Source organism: Apteryx rowi, unplaced genomic scaffold (assembly GCF_003343035.1).
Source record: "Apteryx rowi isolate R43461 unplaced genomic scaffold, aptRow1 scaffold_26, whole genome shotgun sequence".
Lineage (NCBI taxonomy): Eukaryota > Metazoa > Chordata > Aves > Apterygiformes > Apterygidae > Apteryx > Apteryx rowi.
The window spans coordinates 4,051,811-4,068,614 of record NW_020448974.1 but is presented as its reverse complement, the minus strand read 5'-3'; the positions used below and the strand labels follow the sequence as shown (position 1 = coordinate 4,068,614).

Here is a 16,804-nt window from a genome sequence, read left to right as displayed (position 1 = left end):
ATTTCTAAAGTGATCCCTTATATTTTTCCATCCTTAATCTTCCCTCCCCATAGATACCAGTGGACTAATCCCATAAATAGCAATTTGCCATTGAGGTGGCTCCAAAATGTGCTTTTAAGTGTTCTTAACATTCAGAACAAAAACTGTGTTTGTGAAAGTACGTTTTGCCTTAGAAGTCTTGCAATGCTTGTTTCAATGGCACAATTGTCAGAGTAACAAAAGTTTGTTAAACAGCTATGTTGTTTTTCTTCTAGAAACACGAAGTGAAAATGACACAGCAAATGCATAATTTAAGTCTCCTCCAGACTAAAAAGAACAGTGGGCCATCTTCTCCAAATGCTGCGAAGCGGTTATATCGGAACTTGTCAGAAAAGCTGAAGGGGAGTCATACATCCTTTGATGAAGCATATTTCAGAGCCCGATCAGACCGGCTCAGTCTCCGTAAGACTTCAATGGTAATTACTTAATATTTATCAAATTGCCAGTTTACTGTCTTATTAATTTTGCCCTGTCTCCTTAATCAGTTTGCTTTTAATCCATACTTTCCATCATCTCACTTTGCCTGTTCCCTGACCAGTCATGTACACTCTTATTCCTAAGCTTACAACTGTGGATGGTCCTGTGTCAAGGCACAGAGTAATTAACATTACGTTTAGTAATGTCTGATCTTCTTGAAGGCTAAATAGAAGCTACTGTACAGTGATGATGCTTTATTTTGGGAGAAAGATATTAACTTAGCATAAATGTAATAAAATCTGAATTAAAAAGAATATAAAAATGCTTGCCTCCCATAAGACATGAAGAAAAAATACTTTGAGAAAACTGAAGATGTATTTAGTATAAATTCCAGTTTTTCTGAGCAACGGAGCAAATAGAACTCATGTGATATGACAGATAAATGCAAGGTTGATCAGGTACTGTGGTGATGGGCACTAGATAAAACAATGGAAAAGGGGATGATACATGAAGCAGTTTGGTCTGGGTACTCTACCCTCGTTGCAGAACGTGTCATTACAGCCARGCATTCTAGGCCTGGTATAGGAAAGCATGTAAGTACCTGCTGGACTTAACACTCAAAGTGCTCCTATTTATGCCTGTGCTGGTAAAGTTACACAACCTCCAGCACATACATTTTGAAGAACAAGCTGCATCCTTGAAATAATAGCGCAGTATAAGCTCAGTGCACTATAGAATCTGGTTTGTTTGCTGGAGAAAGATGAACCTGCTGCTGAGACTGTCATAACAAAACATCTGCTATTTCCATAAGTAGGAAGAAAAGACATATCCTTCAACTTCTCCTCTGAATTATTTTGAGGAAAAGAGTTCCTCTCCACTTACGAAGAGCAATGACTTATGACAGTGCCTGTGACTATGCCAGGAGACATCTCTTGAAACCATTACTCTGCTGCACTAAAGCAGATGTTCAGCACAGTGCAGGACTAAGCTGAACATGGTTGGGCCAGATGATGAAAATACTACATTATGCCAGAAGAAGCAGCACAGTCTAGTTTTCTTTAACACTCACAAATCTGTATTAGATATGAGACATTATATGCATCAATGCAGGAACTGAAACTAATTTAAAAATCAATTCAAAATGATGCTAACCGACAGAGGATCACTCCTTTCATGAATTTAGAGGACCCAGGCATGGCCCATGGAAGCAATAAGCTGACATGTAGCTCTAATACACTGGGAAGTCAAAAGGCTGTTGTCTCTCTCCTGTGAAGAAGCACTGCGATCCAAAGGAAACATGGGATCATGGCTCCCCCCGTCACCTCTGCCAGAGCCAATAGAGCTTGTTTTACTGAAGGAGAAGCATGAAACTCAGGCCAGGCTTGGTAGCTGGAGAACAGCCTTTATGTAGCAGGCAACAGATGTGCTTTAGAGGCAGTGGGTTTCCAGGTGCTTTCAGTTTGGGGATCATTTGAATTTGGGCTTTTTTTTAAGTGTGAACTATGAAAAAAGATCCCTTGGGTCAGTTTGTTTCAGCCACCATCTTTTCTTGCCTTTTTCTTTTCAATTGCAAGTTTCTATGTGCCTGTGAAAGTTAAAAAAGGAGGATAAACCTGTCCTGGGGACTGTACCAGAGCAGGCTGACATGTGGACTGAATGAGTGCTGCTGTTAGCCTATCTTCTGACCGGTGTTTCTCAGATATTCCTTCGAATACGGGATCTCTTGTTGTACTTTACTGATGAGAAGAGAAACTGCAAATGATCATACCCCAAAGGCTGAGCAGCAGCTCACTGCTCATGAGGCTCCAGTCCTCTGCTATCTGCAGAGCTAATTACTTGCAGTCTGACTTCTCTCTCTTTTCAGCTCAGATCTGCCAGAATCTGCTAGAGGTGTGGGAGTGTTTGTGCCCTGTTCAATCAGCAGTCATAATGAGGAGAATCAATTGTACGCTGTTGTGTGGATGGTGGTTAATGGAATATAGACTTCTGTAAATGCCATTTCCCCTCAGCCCACTCCACAGTGATGAGAGTGATGCAGCTTTTGTCACTCCTGGCCTACTGTGACCGTAGGTACCTCTAAGTATTGCTGGTGTGGGGCCTGAGCCAGTGTCCACAGCAGTCAGTGAAAAAACTCCCATTGAACTCATCAGGCTTTGGATCCTGTTCTGTCCAATCTTCCAGTTGCCTGTTGTTTTCACAGTTTTCCCTAGAAATAAATAGCATGGAAACAATCAGTGAGGGGGTAGATATATGACAGGTCAAGTTGCTAGCTGATGTATTTTGTAATCATTGAGTTTCTGTGGTACTCAGCTAATTCTGTGACTGAAATCAAGTCTCCAGACAAGTGAACAACATTTGTTAAAATTTATTTTCTTTCAGCTTTGGCTAGTGAAGAGTTTTCTTTCCATTCTCTCTTGCTGTGCAACACTTTCCATTCAGTAAATTGTTGTCTTGCTGCAGACATAGCAATATCCCGAAATAGCTTTATTCTTGAACTCATGTTTATCAAAACAAGTCTTTGCAGAAACTGCTTTAACATTTTTTCCAACTCCAGTAGCACATAGTAGACTTTTTCAGGCTAACCTAGAGCAAATACCTTGAAAGGGGTACTTCATTTTAATTAAGCTACATAAGATTGCATTTCTAAACACTCCAGCACTGAATCACTTACTGGAACATGGTTATTACTTACAGCAAAGCAATACTGTAGTCCTTTTCAGTATATACATTTGCGCACCAGTGTAACACCTAAATAAATTAATCACATAGCACAGCTGTCTAAAGCTAATGATTAGAGGCTGCAGGACTGAGTCAAGGAAAAAGAAATGTAAAAATTGTCCCCAAACTTTGCCTGATCACATGTAAATGTGATTCAGTTTCTGTTTGAATTCAGTGGTTTGTCTTTTCATAGCAGAAGAAAATTATCTAGTAGGTATAAATGAAGACAGAAATCAGAAGGCTCTTGTTAGTATTTGTGACAATACCAGCTGGACTCAAGTTGAACATGTAGGTCTAATAATATTACATGGTCATCTTAGCGCAGTTTGAATTTCATACTCCTGGGCTGGATATGTCTGAATAATACTGAAATATTAAAGACACTTTTAAATAGCATATGATTAGCCTTTTGCAGAAAACAATATAATCATCCAAAGATGTCCAGCAAATAGTTGGGGAATAGTTGATCTGGAGCATAGAACATTTTTTGGGCCTGGAGAGCTGGACTCAATGCAGACTTCCAGTGCAAATTGGAGAAATTTACTGGCATGGTTGAAAATGTGGTAAATATTTTGCTGTCTCACCAGGATGTTGTTTGACTGAAATGTGTCTATTACAGTTAGATGCGCGCTACTATGTGGATGAGGGATTACGTACATGCCTAGCTAGAAAGGCCATATCACAATTCCCGTGTTTTTTCTCTCTTTGAAGTTACTAGACATGCCAGCATATTTCAGACTATTGGTTGTGTCTGAATTGTTCATTTGGAAAACCTGATATTTGCAATTTGGTCTCAGAACTGTTTGGATTGGATGAAAGTAAGTTATAAACTTCATGCTCTGTTTCTTGTTTAAATGAGTGCAGCTTTTTCAATCAGATTTCTAATGAAATGAAGAAATAGAAATTTGCTTCTATTTTTGCATTTTTGGTGAAACATTCCTGCCAATAGATTTGCTGGCAAGAACATTTATGAGGAACTAACTTAAGCATGTGCTTAGATTCTGTTCAGCAAATTACCAAGGGCCAAAATTTCAGAAATACTTTAGATATTTAGTTTGGCAAACAAAAATCCAAAGATGCATTTTCAAAGGCATCTAGGCAGGTTTTAATCTTGATAATTGAATCCAAAAATAACAATTCAAACAAAGTTTTGGAAAGAATTTTACAATAATCATTCAGGTGGGTAAAATCTATTGTTAAAGTGTATGTATATATTTAAAAAGTGCCAAATGCTTTTGTCAGCCATATAGCTGAGTTATTTTCAGCTGTAATACTGATTCTGCAGAATGTAGCCCTTCTTTTTTAATTATGTTCCAGTTTTTCTGTTTTTATATAATGCAAGAAACTCCTGAGATGCAGTATAAGATTTGAGTTTCATTCAGAATTTGAATTAAAACCAAATGATGGTATCCAGCACTTAAGTAACACTCTACGAATACTAATTCATTTAACCCTTATGCACATACCATGAAGTCAATTAAAAGAAAATGATTGTTCTGATTTCAGAAAGGGGAAAACTACGTATGTACCCAGTGCCACAGAGGAAGAGGAAATTCAAACTGAGAAATACCTAGTTCTCTGTCTTGAGTCTGTACCGCAAGCTTGTCATTGATTACTATCATCAGCTCTACCTTTTTGTTCTGCACTCAGACTGTTAGCCAGTGTTTCCTCAAATGAACTTAACTAATAAAAGTTGAAACTAATATAGTCATTCATTTAACTTCACCTGATTCCCTTTGTAATAAGCTCTTCATGAATTTGTTGTTAAGTAGATTTTACCAGCTGTGATCAGTTGCAAGAGTAATATGATTTTGCTTGTTTTCTGCGTCGATAAACGTGGAGGTGCTTCTGAATCATAAACGGCCTTTATTTCAAAAATGACAGTTTAGTGGAAGTTCCAAAACTGATAGAGAAAGAATTTGAAATGGATGTAAATTGGGATGAAATTAATGCTTTTTAGATTATGCATAAATATTTTTGGAGAATTAGTGAACATATTTTGCTTTTCTAATCGTTCACATGAAAAAATAGTGCATCAGTTCCCAGTTCTCCACCCATAATAATAAAGTTTCAAAGCGCAAAGGAGCATAGCTTTTTTCTCTTTAGCTGGAATATCAATGATCTGTTCATGTTAATTTTAAGAACATAGTACAGTGACATACAGCTGTTAAATGTTATTGTGTTATTGATTTGAGTGAGAGACACTTAATAGGTATCAGAATCATACCATTAATTAAAATATTTTGTAATTAAGTTAAAATTAATTTAAAAAAACATTTCTAGAACATTTCAGAGCACTTCATCACTTAAGGGTTAGGGGAGAATGCCCAGAAGGAAAGAAATCTCTGATTTCAGGATAAGGTGTTATATAAGCGAGACAGCAGATGTGTGGAGCTACTGGAATGCAAGGAAATATTGGTGCATTGCAGTAAAATTTTCTGTCGTTTTAAGCTTTACCTTAAAATTAGAGAAATATGGGACAACCTCTTTTCTAAAATGTACTGTAACTGTGCCCTCCCTAATGACAGTATTTGTCTTTAAAGAAAATCTTTTGCCTTGAACAGAGGGAATGGATAGAGAATGATAAGCCTGGCTGCTTACCATTCAGCTGTCTCTTATTTCAAGATTTCTTGCACCTAACACTGAAATAGGGTCTAAGTGTTTGATAATGAAATAAAATCTTGATCTTACAATCCAAACAAGAATTTGACAGAGACCCATTGTCATGAGACACTTGTTTAAGTGGTGTCTTTTATTTTGCATGGAAATCTACAGAAAAAAAAAATACTTCCTCAGAGTGAGTTATCTTTCCTAACTTAGCTGTCTAAATTAGATTTCTGAGTTTGCATGAGTCTTCTAGATTCACTTCAKTGTTGCATAGTTCATTTCATCTAACAAATGTCTCATTTCTGTGCATTAAAAATTTTGGGTAAAGATCATCTTATGTACATCTGACTTGTTCTGGTGATCCTTAATATTCAGCTTAGTTGGGACCCATATTAAAACTTTAAGATAATACCATCTTTGCAACTTCCTAGAGTGATGCCAATACTTTGCAAACAAAACAGTAGCTATATTCTCCCTTCCTAGAAGGTGCTTGGAGCAGCTTGGTTGGTTGTATCCAAATCATTTATTGTATCTGCAATAAAACAGTTCTTAAAAACAGCAGTTTACAAATTTTTTTGGCCCCAAAGATCTCTGTCAGGCCCCAGAATTTCTGAAGACCCTTTTACCTACAAGCGCAGCTGAAAAGGCCCCTGCAGAGCTGATGGAGATTCCAGGTGTAGCTGCGGACTCTGCCATGGGCTACTGCTGCAGTTTTCAGAACTGCTTGCAAATCGCTAGTCTATACATTTTTAAGGAGATGAAATGTGTGGCAGCAGATCAATGCTCTATCAGAAAGTATTGTTTCCACTGAGAGCAAAAGTTGTGCAAGAGTATGCCAAATATAATTACACCCTTTTAAAAAGGGAAAATGAAGTGTTTTGATGTGGTTGAAATGTTGACTTCTGATCACAGTAGAAGAGAATGTTTTAGGGTTTCAATTCAATATTTATTTCATATCATAAATGATATGTTATTTTATGAAAATTGCCTCTGTGTTTCTTCCACTGTGAGTTTCAGGACACAGGAAGCTGGTTTACATCATGCATCTGTATCGCTTGCTCTCTTGTGTATGCGTTTCTTTAGTATGCCCACTGGCACAATATGTCTACATAGATCTCTGCTCCGTTATGTGACCACACGCTGAGCTCTCCTTGCTTTGCTGAGCCTCTTGCTTCTACTAATTCATTCTTAAAAGAAACAAAAAACCTATTGGGTAGTTACGGCAATGGGACACTGGGAGAGAATTTAAAGAAACTTGGCAAGTAATGTGTCATTACTGTAGGCTCCAGAAGGATGTTTTCATAACAGAAACCTGCAGGCCATGCTAGCATCCTGCACCTGCTTCTCCACAGCTCAATTAAGAAATGAYAGGATTCTTTGTATCATACAGTTCTTCATTTATCTCCTTGTCATTGGTGGGGAAAAGGCCCTCAGTGGTTCTTCCTGCTTGAGAGTCAGTGCAATTTGTGTTCTCAGCTTTGCTTGTTTGCTTGTCTGTTTGTTCTTTGGTGTTCAGATGCATCTTTTTTTAAATACACAAACTGGACAGTCAGTTTGTTCAGTCTCCTTTCTACTTTCTTATTTAAGGACTATGCATTTCAAAGCTTCTAATTACAAGTTAAATGCAAAAATATGAGCACCTAGAAATGACTGAAGTGTTTGGGGTGATTTGGTATTTCTAGCTCATGCTGGAGCTGTAGGAGATTTTCTCCAGAATGGCTTCCTTGATTTGGATTTTGATCACCTGAGTTTGTATACTCCAGATTGTTACTCTGAGTTTTGGGTCTGAAAAATTCAGTCATCCAAACCTCTGCCAAAATCATAGTCTTTCATCCAGTTTCACACTGAAAATACGCAATATCATTCATGTAGTTTGAATTCAGGACAGATCTCTAGATAAGTGTAGGTTTGTTTTGGGTGGTTTTGAATCTCATTTCAATCCTCCCACAAACCTGAACTAAGTTCAAGCACACAATGGGAAGCAGAGCAAGCAGAGTTTTGCTGAAAATAATTTCCATGTTTCTAATTGAACCTAAGCTGGGGCTGAAGGATCAATATTTTGTAGCAGTCTCAAAAAATACAGTTTTTTCAATTTATTTTAAAACACATTTGAAAAGTTGTACTGAATTTCTGTTTTTATTAATATACAGAATTTCCAGTGCAATGAAGCTATGTTTGAGGCCGTGGAACAGCAAGATCTGGATGCTGTTCAGATTCTTCTCTATCAGTACACACCGGAGGAGCTGGACCTAAACACACCAAACAGTGAGGGACTAACTCCTTTGGATATTGCCATTTTGACAAACAACGTCCCTATTGCTAGGACCCTTCTACAGGTTGGGGCGAAGGAAAGCCCACACTGTAAGTAAAGAACACAAACTGAATTGGCTTAGATAATTGCCAGTAGGAGATTAGGTTTACTGTTGTTTTGGAAAATTAATTGTTATGCGCAAGTTTGACTGGTTTTATCATTAAGATAATTATACCAACAATAGTACCACAGTGCTGGGGGGTATTTGAAGGACTGTCTGCTTGTTGGATGCGTGCTCAGCAGATATTTTTTGTTCCCTAAGTCAGGCATACCAACTGATGAATCAGGTTGAGCTTCTAACCTGATTAACACCGAGGGAGTTGAGTTAGTATCAGTACTGAGAAGAAATCTTTAAAAATATGTAAACAGAACCTAAGTGACTAATCCAAAGATTGTAGGCTGGAATATGGAGTTTGTCATCAAAAATGACAGGATAATGGATTATCTTGACTATGGTTTGTGCTGATTATCCTTTTGATCTTGGCCATGATGCCTTCAGGAAACAGATTGTGTTGAAATCTATCATTTCCATTACCTAAGACTCCTGCTCATAACTCTTCAGTCCTAGTCTTCATATGACCCAAAATCCCGCTCAAATGAGAATTTCAGAGTCTTACAGAACCAGTGAAAACCTTAGCATGAGATAGGTCTTCTCACTTTACTGGAATACCAATATTGCTTATAACTACTTATTGTAGTTATAAAACTGTCCTTTGTATTCCTTCATGGGCATTTTTATGCACAATTTGTGGGTTGGACGGTGACTTACCAACCCAATTAATCAACTGTAAACTATGACACAAACTCTGACGCCTTGTGTCTAAAAATACACCAATGTATGCGAATTTGTTTTAAACTGTCAATGCCTATATTTAGGACATTCCCAGCAAGGCCATAATGAGACTGTGTTTGAGGGGTTCGGCCACTGCAGACTCTGCCATTAATTTCAAGTTAGTTAAATTAACAACATTTAGTGCTGGCATGTCAATCTCAGTGCTCCAGGAAATTGCACCTTGAGGCTACTAACATTGCCAGTTTTTTCACTGGAGAGTGTGTGTGCATGTGCGTGTGTGTGTTGAGTTTTTTTGCCAGACCCTCAGTGTTGGTACACCTTTATTGCTTTTCTATGTCCGCAGCACTTATATTATCATTTATTCTGGCCTCCTTTAACCTTCCCTGGAGATTTTTGCATAGTGTAGCTGCTCAGTGAAAAGAGTTTTTTAGCTTTATATTTATTTGTTTATTTTTCTGTCATGGTTCATGACTGAGGCTTTAAAAAAAAGTGTGACAGCATTTAGAGTACATGATTGACTGCTGAAGCAACATTCATTAACCATGACAAATCTAGAGGAAAACACAGTCTTGAGTGTTCTAAACAGCAGTAAAAAAGACTAAACTAATTTTTCATTGACCTCATCTGTAAATAAATGCAGTCTGATGGCGAGCAGGGGCAATCATAAATTAGTATTCATTTCCTGTAATTAATGCAAACATGCCTATGAACACAGAGAATATGAATATATAACCACCTCATTTCCATTTCAAAATATACCCACCAAATTTCCACTTCACTTATCTTGATTTTTCTGATTGAAATAATGGATCAAGCTTTCTCCATAAAAGGCAAATGATTGTTTTTTTCCTTAAGGACTTATAGTTGCTACTTGAAAGCAAAATGCAAAAAATTATTTTCAGCACTCAAAGCAAAGGTTTGCAGCATGTTTGTATTTGGCTTCATTCTTGTAGAACTGACAGCAGTTGCTTTCTGTTTTCTCCAGTCTTTCTGCTTTGCCTCCTGTACTTAACCAACCCTGTTAGAATGAAATCCGTTCTGTTTATATGATCTCAGGGCTGTAAGAGCATGATCCAGCACTCAGCAGGAGCATTTTCACTTGTCTGTGGTGGGTAATTGAGCAAAACTTCTCCAGGCTGTGTGGGAGGGGTGGGGTTTTCAAGGGAAAATTCTGACTCACCTCAATTTTGGGACAGGACACAAGCATCACTTAATCTGGTTGTAAGTGACTGTATAGGACATATGCACAGATTTGGGAGGTTGCAAGGTGAAGGTCCTTTCCAAGTGCACACAGAAGTCTTCCTACAGGGAAAGCTCTTGCTCTTCTACTATCTTAGCCATAGGGATCTGGCTGGAATCTCAGTATAGCCACTAACATAATGCTATAGAAAAGAGGATCTTGAGGATAGATAGCTTCCAGCTGTATCACCTGGACTGCTGCCTGGAGTAGGCAGAGCAGAGGATAAAACCATAGAAAATAAAACTATGATCTTCATTTCCAAATGGAGCTCAGACTGTATAAATCTTACCAGGAACCTAGCATCTCTTAAACACAAAGTAAGCAGGATCAGAGAGTATAGCATTTAGAATATTAATTTAGTGGGGAGGAGGCAGGACTTTCACTGTTGTCGAAGTCCACTGTGTTACCATCTTTTCAGTTACTGTTATTCATCACATGTTCTTGGCTTGGCTTGTTCATGCAAACCCAAATAAAAATAAGATTAAAATTTCCAGTGGCTGATTTGACATGTTTCCAAGACCTGACAAATGTGAATCTTGATTAAAGAGATACAGCCAGATCCTCAGCTGGAACTTGAACCAATGCCAGTTCACAATCACCTGAAGTTCTGGCCCATGAAATCTCCTTTCTCAGTCCTGGTGTGCTATCAGATGTGTTGCATGCTTATTGTAGGCATGGATCCAGGAAACCCTGTCACCTTTGGCCTCCCAGTAGACAGCCAGTACTGAGGATACCAGCAGATTGCAGTAAGCCTGGCCCATATGTCTCTGATGTCCAATGAATGAAGAATGATCAGACTTCAAGAAGGGTGGCAGCAAGCCAGCTTCTGAAAGCAAAATCTTAGAGACAAACCTTCTTCAAAAAAAAACCCTTTGGATGTCAGAGGTGTTAAGTAATTCTTTGCTCTCCCCCTGTGGTTTTTAAAGATCCAATGGCATTTTTCACAGTAGTATGCAGGGCTATCCTTAGACTCTGTTAAACTGCTTGTGAGATTGTGATGAGAGACAATGGGCATAAGTTTAAAAAAAAAAAAAAGAGGTTCAGACTGGATAAGAGGAAAAACTCTTTCACCTAAGGACAATAAAGCATTGGAACGAGTTGTCCAGAATGGTTGTAAAGCCTGAGAAATTTTTCTGGGAAGTTTTCAAGACCAGACTGGATCAAGCCCTGAGTAACCTGGTCTGACCTAATAGCTGACCTTGTTTTGAACAGGAGGTTGGACTAGAGAAGATCCCTTCCAACCTGAATTATCCTATAATCCTATGATTCCAGGTTAGGAATAACACATTCTTATGTGCCTGGCAGATATCTTCTATCATGTGGTGTTTTGATGTCAAAAGCCAGTCTTGGTCTCTTATACAGCAGTTTGATGTTTTCATAGATGTCTACTCCTTTCTTATACAAGTAAATGATCAGTGCAGCCTGTGCAAGACTCATGCTGTTCCCATAAAAACGTTGGAGAAATCAGGAGCTGGCTGTCCCTATGCAGCAACTGCCCATCATTACTAAGAGTTGTGGCTTGTGGCAGTGAAGCATTTTGGATAAATAGGGGCCTTTTAAATCAAGAGTATCTGAGAGCTCTTCTGCAAAATTACCAGATACCAGATAAATTTTATTTTCTGTGATTTCAGAATTCCTTCTCTTGTACGCTATTTCCTGTGTATTGAACATCAAATCAGTTGTTGCATTCCTTTTCACATTAAGCAGCTTTACAAGTTATATTTTCTAACCTGTACATAGTTTGAAGAAGCTCAGGCTACAAGCAGTTCTGAAAATAGTGATTGATTCTACATATTACACTGCATAGGGGCTAATTTAGGGCAGTCCTGTGGACTTGGGCAGAGATCAAAGCCTGTTTTAGCTTGTAACCTATGTTATTGTCATCTTCATCTTTATATAGCACTTAGCAGTTTGTATGGGCATACTGGAGGGACTGCTAAATGTCGGATAGAAATTGTTCTGTGCACTGGAGAAAAACAGAACCTCCATGTGTCAAATTGTTTACTATTTGTCAAGACTGTCAGAGGACTAAATAGATATGTACATGGGGGACTAAGGCACAAAGAAAACCTGGAAAGAGATCTTTTGAAGCCCAGTCAGGGCCCTTAAGCACAGCACTCATTCTTAGGTTTGCCAAATAGTTCTCTCTTCACTTGCAGAGATTTCTATATTGTATATGTTTATCTATAACCAATAACAGCCTCTTTTTTTCCCTAGAAACTTATGATGTTATGGCTAAGTAGAGGCTGGATAGAAACCAAAATGTTTTATTGTCTTGGTTCTTTTTTGAATGTTCCACCAACTTAGAGCAGTCTATTGCAGTCTATTTAAGACATTTTTAAGTATGTGAGAAACACTAAGAAGTAAAATTTGCTCAATTTATTCAAGTGATCAGATCCTCAAGTGGTATAAATTGGCATGGCTTTAATCTGCTTGACTACGGGACATCTACCAGAAGACAGTGTTGCAAGGATTTGACCTTATATGGGTTATACTGGACTGCCTAAGGCCACAATTTTATCGCTTAAGTCCAGCAAGTGATTATTTACTTTTCCCTTTTCTTGGTAGTTGTTAACATGGAAAGCAGGTCAGCGCATCTGAGCACATTGGTCCAGGAAGCACAGCAGCGAGTTACTGAGCTGTCTGCACAAGTGATGAATGAAGGCCTTGGTATGGACAATACAGAAAAAGAGAAGCAACTAAAAGCATGGGAATGGAGATACAGGCTGTACAAGCGCATGAAGGCAGGCTACGAGCATGCTAGTAAGTAGAAGAAAGTAATTATGAAGTTCAAGACAAGAACTCTGCCACTGTGAATACTCTGCCTTTGTCGAGCAGAGGTGTTCTGATACAACACGGCTGTGAAACAGACAAGTGTTAAGGTGGGAAAACCGAGAACTACAACTAAATGGCATTACCCATAATGAAATGAGAAATGATGTTAGAACAAAAAAGGACCAAAAATGTGAGAGCAGCAAGCGCACAGCTCCTTTAGGAGCAGGCCGCTTAAAACTGCTAAGAGGAGGTCTACAAATTTTTGGTTCAGGATCTGATCATTCTGTCCTGCTTCTTTCTCTTCACATTTACTTCTGGATTTCATTTAGTGTGATCAGAATTTAAAATAGGACTATTAGGAATATATGACTAGAGAGGAAGAGGGACAGAACATTGGCCTTTTTTCTGTTGTAATTTAATTTTTTTTTAAYGTTTCTGTTTTAGAAAAATGGAATTTTAAGTATTTGATCAGACAATGAAATTTAAATTTTCACATAAAAACTGTGAAAATGTAATCTTATTTTTGGCATCTACATACAAGAGCAGTCACGGATTGGACCACTTTAAACAGTTCTACAAGTGAGTCTGTACCCAAAGTAAAAGTTACTTTGGACCCAAGGCAAGGAGTAAACAAACAGGGCCAAACTGTTTCACATTTAGATCTTTTGACTGTATCCTATTCAGTGAAATACAATCATTGCCATTAATATTTTTACAGCCACCGTTATATAAATGTACTTACAAATAATTTTTGCAAGGTTACTGTATTCTAAAATTATTTTTTCAAGAAAAATATGGTGTTCCTTGCATTAGATACTAAATACAGCAAATACAGCAGTATTGTAAGTTGTTATAATGAAAAAATTGTTATTCACACCAGCAGTAAGTCATGACATTTTGTGTTTGATTTCTGAATTGAGTCTGATTGATAGTCTGTGAAGTCAGCTTTGTTTTAAAAGACATTAAGCCTCAACTGACAAATGTATTTTGGAACTGCTACACTGAAACATTTGTGGAATACGCAATTTCTGAATCACAATAATGTAAAAATGGTTTCTGTCATTTGATAAATTTGAGTTTGTTAGTCAAACCATAAAGGTTTAATTAGCTCTTTGTGGTTTTGTCCTTTCTCTCCCCTCTTACCCACCCCAAGAGATTTATAGGGGCTTTTCATTGACATAATTAGCATGAATCTGTTTTATTGGGTTACATATATGCAGGAAGATATTTTTAACCAAAAGGAGCCAAAAACCATGATAGAAACAAATGGTGTCTGCAGGATATTGTTAGCAGGGGCACTAATTAAAATGCTCAAAAGGCAGAGAACACAAACACCTACAACCCAAAGCTCACAATTGCAGGGTGATTTTCAGTGGGTTCTTTGAAGACACAGAAACATTGTTTGAATAGGATTTGTTGTGCTGAAGAGCTGATGTTTTCTCTTCTCTCCCAGGAGCCCCTGAGGCGCCAACCAATGTCTGTCTCATGGTAACAAGCAGTACATCACTCACTGTCACCTTCCAAGAACCTCTGAGTGTCAACTCAGCTGTAGTGACCAAATATAAAGGTACTGGTTTTAGACATCTTTCATTTATCTTAACAATGTACAAAAATTTGAGGGCTAAGTGACGAAGATATTTATCTACAAGAGAGTATATTGCAGTGTAATACATATTTGAATTTAATTATTTTTCCTGTCAATAGCTGTAGAAGTTAAATTTTTTTCCCCAAAGAAAGAAATTTTCAAAAAAGAAAAATAAGTTAACCAAAAGCTTTCTCCTCAAGTGTTTTGAAGAAGTTTGCTCGACTCGCTGTGGTTAGGACATCTGCTCAGTGACTGGGTTGAGATGAGCCAGCTATAAAACACAAGCTAACTTTTGGTGCCTGTGGGCTTCTGAAACCATGTGTATCTTTGTAAATGCCAAACCCACACCACCATTTCTTAAAGGAATGCCTCTGGAAGCTGAAACTTCTGGCAGCGGCATCATACAGCCCAACTAATTAGCTATTCCACGGCTGCCACATCATTCCTGGAAGAGCAATACGATTGGGGTGGCACCAGTTAGTTGCAAAGTGGAATGAATAGGAAAATGCTTCCATCTGAATAGCCCTGTTGAATAGAAATCATTTCAAAACAGAATTTCTGTTCCACAGGAAATTCCAACTTTAAAAAAAAGTTTTATTGCAGGTTAGAACAAAAATGAGAAATTTTAAAATTTCCTGTTTAAAGGAACTTCCAGGTTTTCTAAAATGTTTGGAACAGCAAGTTCTTCCAAGCTAAGTGCAGCAATCAGCAGCCTCTATCTTCCAGATGGACCCTGGGATATATATCAGGATTCTCCTTCTGCATAAAAGCACTGTTCTAAAGAACTGGCACCGCCTTTGCCTGCCCCAGGGGAGGCAAAGGGGGACCCTGAATGTCCTTGTAGTTGATTTCCTACTACTTCTATCTTAATCTTCCTGTTGTGTCTTCCAGTTTGCATTAACAATTAAAGATTTATTGGAGACGTATTTGAACCTTGGATTTTCATAGCAGCAAGAAGCGTAGCGGCTGGGTTGTGGGGCAGTCTGTTTCATCTTTCTGTGTGTGTGTGTTGCAGCGATTGCTCCAACAGGAGACATTCAGAGAGCCCAGTCCAGGCGAGTGCCCAAGAGTTCCTGGGGCTCCTCTGAGTGTGGGAAATGCAGGTGCACAGGTCCCGCTAACATCTGCACCCAGGGGACTGCATAAGTTTATTTTGGAATAGGCAGATTCTCGCTTTCTCTCCTCCCCCTGCTTCCTATCATAGCTGGGTTTGGCCAGAAGAAATTTTTTTACAGTGTTTAAAAAAAAAAAAAAGGCACAACCTCCCAGACATCGCTAAGACCGCCAGAGTGATTCCATTGTTTATAACCTCAGCAGAAGGGTAAATTACTGTATTATACCTAGTCAGCTGTGGAGTGCTGCAGGAAGTGTGATTTCGAAAAGCATCAAAGCCCTTTAGGAGCCTAAATCTAATTTTGAACAATGGATTGGGTTGCCAAGAAACTAGATTTCATTTAAGGGCTTCCTACTGCCTGATTTACTTGTGCAAATGATACTTGGGCTCCTAAAACACTTAAGTTCTCTTGAAAATAATAGCCTGCTCTTTGTAATAAGCAGATTTTGTACCACCCTGATACATTGTCCACAATACATAATAAATGTTGGTATTTTCACAGTAAAGCAAATCCCCAAATACAATTGAATTTTAAAAAATATTTTCTAAAGGTTGTGGTTTTCTCCTCTTGCACATACATTTGGTTTGAATCTGTTTTGTACCATGCCAGCTCTGTTCTCTTTTTGGTAAGTACAACATTAAGAGAAATTTAATCCAACGTGACCTGACTTTCTAATCAGACTAGGTAGCAGTGTCATCACATTTTGAATTATCCTCACTGGTGATCATTTTATGCTTTATCAAGTTGACAGTTAGTCCTGCCAGAATGTTCTTTTAAAATCCTTTATCCCAGGAGACCTGCATATTTATGGTTAGATAAAAAGAAAGATCATTAATAGCTCCTTTTGGTGACTTTCGGGAATTAATTAAGCACTGGTTGTAGAATTGTTTATTACATTATGGAGTGAGATTCTTTGTGCTAGTTTGAGGGGTCATAAAATGAACCTTTCAAATGTTCACTCGCAAGAATGATTAGAACCAGCTAGCAATTACTAGCCGTGAAAAGAGCTTGATAGCACTGTCTGAGGATCTTTTTAATCTGATATATAAACCCCCAATCCAGAAAACTATCTAAGCATTTTGCTAATTCAGGGCCAAAAATAAACTCTTAGGGTTTTTTTCCTCAATACTGCTTTTTTTAGTGAAGAGCACTTGCAGCAGTGTTTAGGGAATACCTGCTCATTAACAAATGCTAATGTTCTTTC

At 38.1% G+C, this 16,804-nt stretch overlaps 1 protein-coding gene across 1 annotated transcript in view; it reads left to right on the top strand.

Moving 5' to 3' along the window:
- The first annotated feature begins 269 nt into the window (after positions 1–269).
- ANKFN1 (ankyrin repeat and fibronectin type III domain containing 1) overlaps positions 270–16,804 on the top strand; it is a 66,360-nt gene continuing 49,825 nt past the window's right edge. The window contains exons 1-4 of the mRNA XM_026067579.1: positions 270–455; positions 7,932–8,142; positions 12,694–12,888; positions 14,354–14,467. Coding sequence (XP_025923364.1) covers positions 270–455; positions 7,932–8,142; positions 12,694–12,888; positions 14,354–14,467 — 706 coding nt within the window. The remainder of the gene's footprint in view (positions 456–7,931; positions 8,143–12,693; positions 12,889–14,353; positions 14,468–16,804) is intronic.